We start from the raw sequence: 8,222 nt of genomic DNA, 5'->3' as shown, positions 1-8,222 counted from the left end.
ACGCTCTGCTGACTGCAGCTCACAGTCAGTACACACACACACACACAGCACACACACAAAACACACACACAGACACACACACACACAGACACACACACACACACACACACACACACACACACAACCACACACACAACACAGACACACACACACACACACACACAGACACACACAACAGACACACGCACACACACACACGACACACAGACACACACACAGCACACACACACACACACAGTACACAGACACACACACACACACACAGACACACACACAGACACACACACACACACACTACACACACACACACACAGACACAACACACACACAGACACACACAGACACACAGCACACACACACACACACACGACACACACACACAACACACACACAGACACTGACACACACACACAGACACACACACACACAACACACACACACACCACACACACACACACACACACACCACACACACAGACACACAGACACAGACCACACACACACACAGAACAGCACACACAGACACAACACACACACAGACACACACACGACACACAACACACAGACACACACACACACACATAAGACACACACACAGACACACAACACAGACACACACACACGACACACACAACACAGCACTGACACACACACACAGACACACAACACACAGCACCACACAGAACACACACAACACAGACACAGACACACACACAACACAGAACACACACAGACACGACACACACACAGACAGACACAACACACACACAACACACACACACACACAGACACACACACAGACACACACACAGACACAGACACACACACAGACACACACGACACACACACACACACACACACAGACCACACAGACACACACACAGCACGACACACACACACACAACACACACACAGACACACACAGACACACACACACACACAACACACACACACACACACACACACACACACACACAGACACACACACACAAAAACACACAGCTGTGGTCCTCAGGGGTCAAAATGTCCCCATCTGGTTTGATTGATACTTAATTATATGAGGTGGATTTCCCCCACTTTTAATTAAAACTTAATTCAGACATTTTGACACTATTTCTTTTTTCCATTTCAAACTTATGTCTGATAAATACGGAGCCCCGCAGGGGACATGGGAGAAAAAAAAAATTAGGGAGAAAAAAAAAATTAAGACGGACTTTTGCGAGATCTCGCAAAACAAACTCGGGATCTCGCAAAACTTTCTCGCGAAAGTTGAATTCCAACAATGGCGGCAGCTACTTAGTTGTAATATTACTCTTTCTGGGTCACAAAATACACTTTTAAGATATTTTGAGGCGTGAATGTAGTTGTGTAAACGTCAGATACCTGCTCGGTTTACAAGACATCACATATTTGCAAAAGTGCTCCGACGTTTTTGGAGATCTGACACCCACTAGCTCGAAGCTAACGGGAGGTCGAGACCTACTACAGCCGGGAGGAACACCGCTTTCCCGGCACATCGTGCCTCGACCTCCCGGTCGGCTTCGAGCTGGCGGCCTCCGAGGGACCATGCGCTTACCTGCTGCTCTCTGGCAGGTAGCTCCATGCCCTCCTGGGTTTTAAATGCACCTTAGAACACACATGCATCAACATACAATGAGCGGGTGGAGGGAGGTTTGGAGTCTTCTCTCACCCCCGTTCTCTGCGACCTGCTGGAGCGGGGGGCTAGGAGGAGGAGTTGGCCGTCCGACTGCGGTCTGGAGTGTGGGCCTTCCTGCTGCTGCGGAGTCGGGGCGGTCTGCCTCCCCCCACCGCAGGGAAAAGGGTAAACACCACCTGGGTCTGGGTGCAGTTCCCCCCTCCAGGGGCAAGGGTACCTAGACCCGGTTCGTAGAGTACGCTTGGGGAGTGTGATCGTGTGTACAGCGTCTCTTTATGTCTGTCTCCACGTTGGTTGAGTGTGGAGTAAGTGCATATGAGAGCATGAGGGTGGGAATGGATGTTTGTGTCTGTGTGTGCCTGTATGTCTGTGTCTATATGTCAGGTTGGGTGTCAGGCGCCACCTCTCTGGGGACATCTCAGGCCCTCCAAGGTTTGGAGGCCTATCTCCCCCTACCACCACTTCCCCTGCCAGTGGCGGACCCCTCAGACATCGGTGCGTTGGTGGTTCTTTGTGTCCGGGGATGGGCGTCCAGGTACACACCGGCTCACTCCTTGGCGGCCGCTTATCGGGGCCTGGAGCCTGGGGCTCGCTCGGGCCACTTCGGAGGTGGGGTGCCCCCGGCCTCTCGGCCTGGGGCTCGGTCACTCAGGCGCGGCTGGCTGCCGGCGGAGCTCACGGGCGCGTCACTGCAACTCCCCCTGGCTTCTGCTCCGCGGCTGCTGAGTGAGCCCTCATCTGGGACTCTCCTCAGCTCTTTCTGGGACAGTGGCGCGGCTGCCCCTCTGTTGGTCTTCCTTGGTCTCTTGTGTTCTGGGGGCCTCTGGATGTCTGGAGTTTTGATCTCCTCCATACCTGCTTCATGCCCTGGAGGACGGGGCTGTGGCCCCCCCACACCCTCTAGCAGATCATTACATGAAGGAACCTTTTAAAAACAAGCGCGTCCATGCTCACAGGTGTACACACGGGTGATCACACCCACAAACTACACCCTTTTTGGCTCCTACCTCAAAGCACACTGTGTTCTGTTGATCTTATGTGCTGCACAATAATGTTTAATATTTAGTATTTACTGTCATATTCCCATATATCATTGTGATGTTGTTTATTCTATTACTCTTGTTCTCTTCTGCTTGTTTTCTTTTTTCTTTCTCAGCAGGTGATCCAGGTGATGATATATGCATTTTTTTTTCTGCCCATTCTGTTGGTTTTTGTCTTTTGCCCTTCTCCCCCGTCCCTCTTCTCAGCTGTTTCTTTCCCTCTTTCTTTCTCCCCTTCTTTCCTCCAGTCAAGTCTGTCCCGTATTCAGTAAGTGAAAATAAAATAAACAATAAAAGTTGAATCAAATGGACCATTACGGCAAGGTTGGGATGGTCAATTTGGTAAAGTAAATCCGTTGGGCATCTTTCTTTGCCTTTAGACAATAATTCTGATGCAAAAGAGCCAAACGGGACAGGCAATAAAAACAAAAAAATGAAAGCAGTATGGCGTGACAATATGGCCATTTTGCAACATTTGTACTTTGGGGTCATTTTTGACCCCCGAGGGCAACGGCTGTTAGAAAGTAAAAAAAAAAAAAAAAAAAAATTACTTAAAACTTACCCCAATAGTGCATAGCATAGTACTGAACAACTCCTTCCTTTGGGGTCAAAAACGACCCCAAAGTACAAATGTTGCAAAATGGCCATATTGTCACACCATACTGCTTTCAAACATCTGTGTGTGGGGGGTCAAGCAAGGGTCACAAGAACAACCACAAAACAGGCAGCACAATGAGGAGGCAGGTGCTCTACATTCAATTCAATCTTATTGATACAGCACCAAATCACAACAACAGTCGCATCAAGGTGCTTCGTATTGTAAGGTCGACCCTACAATAATACGAACACATGCTTCCAGCTCCTGTTTCTTCTCGGTGACATCTCTTACTTTTCGGCTCTTTTCCTCCCTCCTCGCTCACAGACACATCACAGGTACAGCAGTCCATCCTCCCTGCAGCACGGACTACACTGCCCATCAGGCTACATGCTTTAGGGCGACGCCTGTAACACTCTGCCTGTTGCTTTCATATTAAATCATTTTTGTGAATAACTTTTTAAACATTTCTTCACGTCATTATGCGGGCCGCAAGCAGAGGTGATATGGGCCACGAGTTTGAGACACAGACACGAAGGCCTCTGAATGCATGTTGTGTTTTTCACCGGCGTGGACACCCTAACCCTTCAGCCTTATGAAACAGGAAAAGACCGCTGTGTAATCCAGTTACTCATATTTTGTATTTTAAATACGTAACGGTGGTACATGTATTCCATTACTCCCCAACACTGAATGGAATTATGGACATAAATGTACTTTTTCATCATATTCAAATTTTTTGTAAAGGTCTGTAAATTGTGCAGTAAAATCCTCTGCAGGTCAGTGCAGGATTAGTCACATGACAGGAACTGAGCAGAGTGTCTCAGAGACGACAGACACCATCAACATAAATGTCTTTAAACAGCTGTAAAACATTAAATGCTCCTCAGACACACACAGGTGTGGTGACCTGAGGGATCGACCCTTCAGGTTGGAGCAGCTGATGGTAAATGTCGCCCTCAGCTGGTCAGACTAAAGCATTACACAGAAAAATCCGCAACAGAGGTTTAAATTCATTCATTGACGAATCTGTCTGCAGGAGTTTGGAGGCATGGTCAGAGACTGAAGACTGACAGCAGGCCCAGCCAATCAGAGGAGGACGAGAGTCCTGTGTGACCAGTCTGAGCTTGCTCTGAAGCCCCGCCCTGAGAACGACCACACAGATCAGTGTTGGGGTTTTCCAAATAAAATAAATATTAAATATGATTCAGTGTGGCGTCTGAAGCTTCACTCACAGTCAGAGTGAATCAAGTTGAAATGATTGTTTCAGTTTTGTAAAAAAGGAAAAGAAAAGCTTTGTCAGCATGATGTCATCATTTTAACTCGAGCAGATTATTTTAGTGCGACAGAAAAAAACTGAACGAAGGCCCGCAGACTCAAATCCTCTATAAGAAGAAAGAGTCTGAATGTTTCCCATCATGCTGTGCGTCAGAGCCACAGGTACACCCACAGGGTGGACACAATAACACCTGGAAACATCCGAACATGCGTTTTATAAAAGCTTCAAGTGTTCCTGTCATTTTGTCTCCACCTCCATCAGATCAATCAATCCCTGATCCAATAATCAAAGAGCTTCATGTCCTGCAGCACAGCAGGAAATACCACAGTACTTTAAACTACTGCAGTACTCGAGTACTCAAGTACCTCCAGCACCAACAGTCTCTAGTGTGGACTGATCCCATTTGCACTGTTTTAATCAGATTTTAATGTTTGACTGTAAACATGAAGGTTTCTCAAAGCTCCGCCCACTGCTCATTAATATTCACATAATCATGTGAGGAAGTTCAAACCGATGGATCGGTGATCAGGTCATTGATGAGACACGGAGACAGAAGTCGACTTTAATCTTTTATTGTGGTGAAAATGTCGCTGTTTACAGTTTACAGACGGCGACCGCGGCGACCGCCCTTCCTCCTGGTCGAGTCTGACGGGATCGGCGTGACGTCCTCTGAAACACACGAGGAAGAAACAATCACATGATCAGACGCTCGTCAACACTGTCACACGAATGTAGAGCCGAGTTAAAGGACACGTCACCGTTCCGGCTGTCAATAAAGCTCAGATTCAAACTGTGTCAATCAGATAGATGTACGAATAAAGTTAATTCAAATCCGCCGAGTCATTTAAAGCTTCCGACCCTCACTGAGAAAACAAACCTGCTGACCTGAGAGCAGCGCAGGTGTTCACTGACAGGTCGATAAAGGTGTTGAAAATGACACAACAACAGACTAACACACACACACACACACACACACACACGACCTTAAACCCGACCGCACTCAAGTGACTGTATCACAGGAAGTGACACGTGTGCTGCCTCGTCTACCTGCTCACTGAGCGCGTTTTGTAGTCAAAAACTTTAATATGAATAAAAACACAAACTTACCGATGCGCCCGATCTTCATGCCGGATCGAGCCAGAGCTCTGAGAGCAGACTGGGCTCCAGGACCAGGAGTCTTTGTCCTGAAAGGAAAACAGAGCAGGTCATCACCTGGACAGGTAACACACACACACCTGGGTTTGAAAGTCCTGGCTGACCCCGGACCTGCAGCGATGCAGTCAGAGGCTGCTGGTCTATCTCCAGTAAAACCAGTCAGACTTACTAAGGTAACAATAAATACTCGACTTTTATCTATTCTTAGAGCTTTGAACAGACCCTGCTGAGGACTTCACCTGAGCTGCACTGTTTCAGTAAAATCAACAGTTTTTTGAATGGAGTTTGGTTCAGATTTGGATCAAATGAAGAGGCTTCCTGCACAGAAATGGCAGATTTAATGAAAAAACAAAAAAAAAACAAAAACACTCACTCTGCTTCACTGACTCCACCCCTGTCACTTTATTAGGTACAGCTGAGTACCATGGATTTAAACCCTGATCACCTGACTGGATTAAACCTGGTAATTTGAAATTTTATTGATCTGTTCAGTGCTTGAGGTGTACCTAATAAAGTGTCAGCCCACTGCCTACAGAATCAGGTGAGTGCAGGTTACCTGTTGCCTCCAGTGGCCCTCAACTTGATGTGCAGTGCCGTGATGCCGAGCTCTTTGCAGCGCTGAGCGACGTCCTGAGCCGCCAACATGGCAGCGTACGGAGAAGACTCGTCTCTGTCCGCCTTCACCTTCATCCCACCGGTCACACGGCAGATCGTCTCCCTGCAAACACACACAAACACCATTAGCACCAATTAGAGAGCGGCTTTTATTTTGGCGAGCAGACGGTCGGAGGGGACATACTTTCCAGAGAGGTCAGTGACGTGGACGAAGGTGTCGTTGAAGGAGGCGAAGATGTGGCAGACGCCGAAGACATTCTCGCCCTCGGCCACCTGAGGACCCAGGCTGATCACCTGCTCCTCCTTCTTCTCCTTCCCTTTACGAGGAGCCATCTTCTGCTGAGGAGGAGGAAGAGGAGTCAGACACATGTGAGCATGAGGTCACAGCGAGCACGCACACAGAGAATCACCAATCACAGCCAGCTATTCTTTATACAGACATCGAGACTAGACCGCCGCTGCAGCGTAACACGGTGAGACCTTCCCTTTGAGCAGCGTTTCCCCATGCCTCCATCACACCCCAAACCCACTTCCTGTTCAGGTCTGACCTCTGACCTCTTTATGAGTTTTACCTTAACATCCTGAAACTCTCAGGTCAACATTAAAGTCGGGACACCTCCAAAATAAAACCCACCGCACACAGAAATGGCTAATCACAGACGGCATCCTCCAACTCTGAAAACTCAACTAATATGACAGACAAATCAAACACCAGCCAATTATCTCGACTGATCAATAAATAATCAATCACATCAGCTCTGAACATGAACTCTACAGTAACCTCAGACTGAGAGCTTCTGATCACACTGTTGATCCCTGATCAGACCCACAACCAACCCTGACCCGGTCCAGTCTGAACTTTGACCCTGGACAGCCCGGCTCCGTTTGTTTTCAACTGGAACGCGCCCTCTGTCCGATAACGGACCCAGCGCGCGGTCACGTGGTGTCACTGACCCGGTTCATTCCGGTCCAGGTTGAGGAGGTTCTGACTCTGCCTGCAGACTCGGACGCGCGTGTTTGCTGCGACCACTGACATTTTAAATAAAGTTTAAAACGTCAGTAGCAGCGCCGAGGCTAACATAAGCTAATGTTAGCCTGTTAGCTTGTGTTGACTCCGAGCAGCCGGCAGGACCTCACGGAGCGTTTTTCTACCTGCTCTTTCACCTAAAACTTCACGCGCTTCTTTAGCACACCTTTGCGACACACACCTGGCTCTAACGTTGTATTTGTTTCCCTTTGAGGAGGCTTCGCGTGGAGCTAAGATGGCGGCTGGACACAAACTCCCACAGAGCACAAAACATGAAAAATCCTCCATTAACCTTCAGCCAGAGAAACGATACAGACGCCAACAGACGCGGGAAGAGACGCAGGGTCAGCACCGACCAGGCAGAGCGGCGGATGGTCACCTGCAGCAGAGATTACAGAGGATATAAACCGGGAGCGGACTCACCTGTGTGCGTCTCTTTACTGAGCAGAAACAAGAAAGGAAAGAGGTTCCGCTTCCGGCGCGATAAGATGACGATTTCCGGCGGGAAACCGAGGCCTAGCTGCTGCCGCCACGTGGACGTTTTATTTTATTTTACTTCATTGTAGTTTTATTATTATATTATATTATATTATATTATATTATATTATATTATATTATATTATATTATATTATTGATGTTTAATTTAGTTTCAGTATCTATTCACCTTGAGTTTCACAGCTGACTGAACTGTTTTTTGTTGTTAATATGGATTGTTTTCAATATCTAAATGTTGACTTAATTTAATACATTCTAATTATGCACATCAGATACTGCAGGGTGATGAATGGGGCTGAGGGATTCTGGGGTCTGCGGGGCATGGCTGGTGGTGTCTGAGGTCTGCTTGGTGGTGCTG

The 8,222-nt window shown here is 47.8% G+C and overlaps 1 protein-coding gene across 2 annotated transcripts; it reads right to left on the bottom strand.

Annotated features, from left to right (window-relative positions):
- Window positions 1–5,127: 5,127 nt before the first annotated feature.
- rps14 (ribosomal protein S14) lies at window positions 5,128–7,885 on the bottom strand. 2 transcript variants are annotated; one of them, XM_005950751.2, is made up of 5 exons: window positions 7,792–7,885; window positions 6,526–6,680; window positions 6,283–6,444; window positions 5,679–5,755; window positions 5,128–5,240 (listed from the first exon to the last, which is right to left on the bottom strand). In XM_005950751.2, exons 2-5 carry the CDS (start codon window positions 6,672–6,674, stop codon window positions 5,173–5,175), a joined length of 456 nt encoding a protein of 151 aa, XP_005950813.1. In that variant the 5' UTR covers window positions 6,675–6,680; window positions 7,792–7,885; the 3' UTR covers window positions 5,128–5,172. The 2 variants fall into 2 exon arrangements, with proteins under 2 accessions (XP_005950813.1, XP_005950814.1); XM_005950752.2 differs by having other exon boundaries at window positions 6,526–6,677; window positions 7,792–7,876.
- Between the last annotated feature and the right edge of the window lie 337 nt (window positions 7,886–8,222).

This window comes from Haplochromis burtoni, unplaced genomic scaffold (assembly GCF_018398535.1).
Source record: "Haplochromis burtoni strain Fernald_Lab_line unplaced genomic scaffold, NCSU_Asbu1 Contig_831, whole genome shotgun sequence".
Taxonomy (NCBI): domain Eukaryota; kingdom Metazoa; phylum Chordata; class Actinopteri; order Cichliformes; family Cichlidae; genus Haplochromis; species Haplochromis burtoni.
This window is presented reverse-complemented; position numbering and strand designations above follow the sequence as displayed.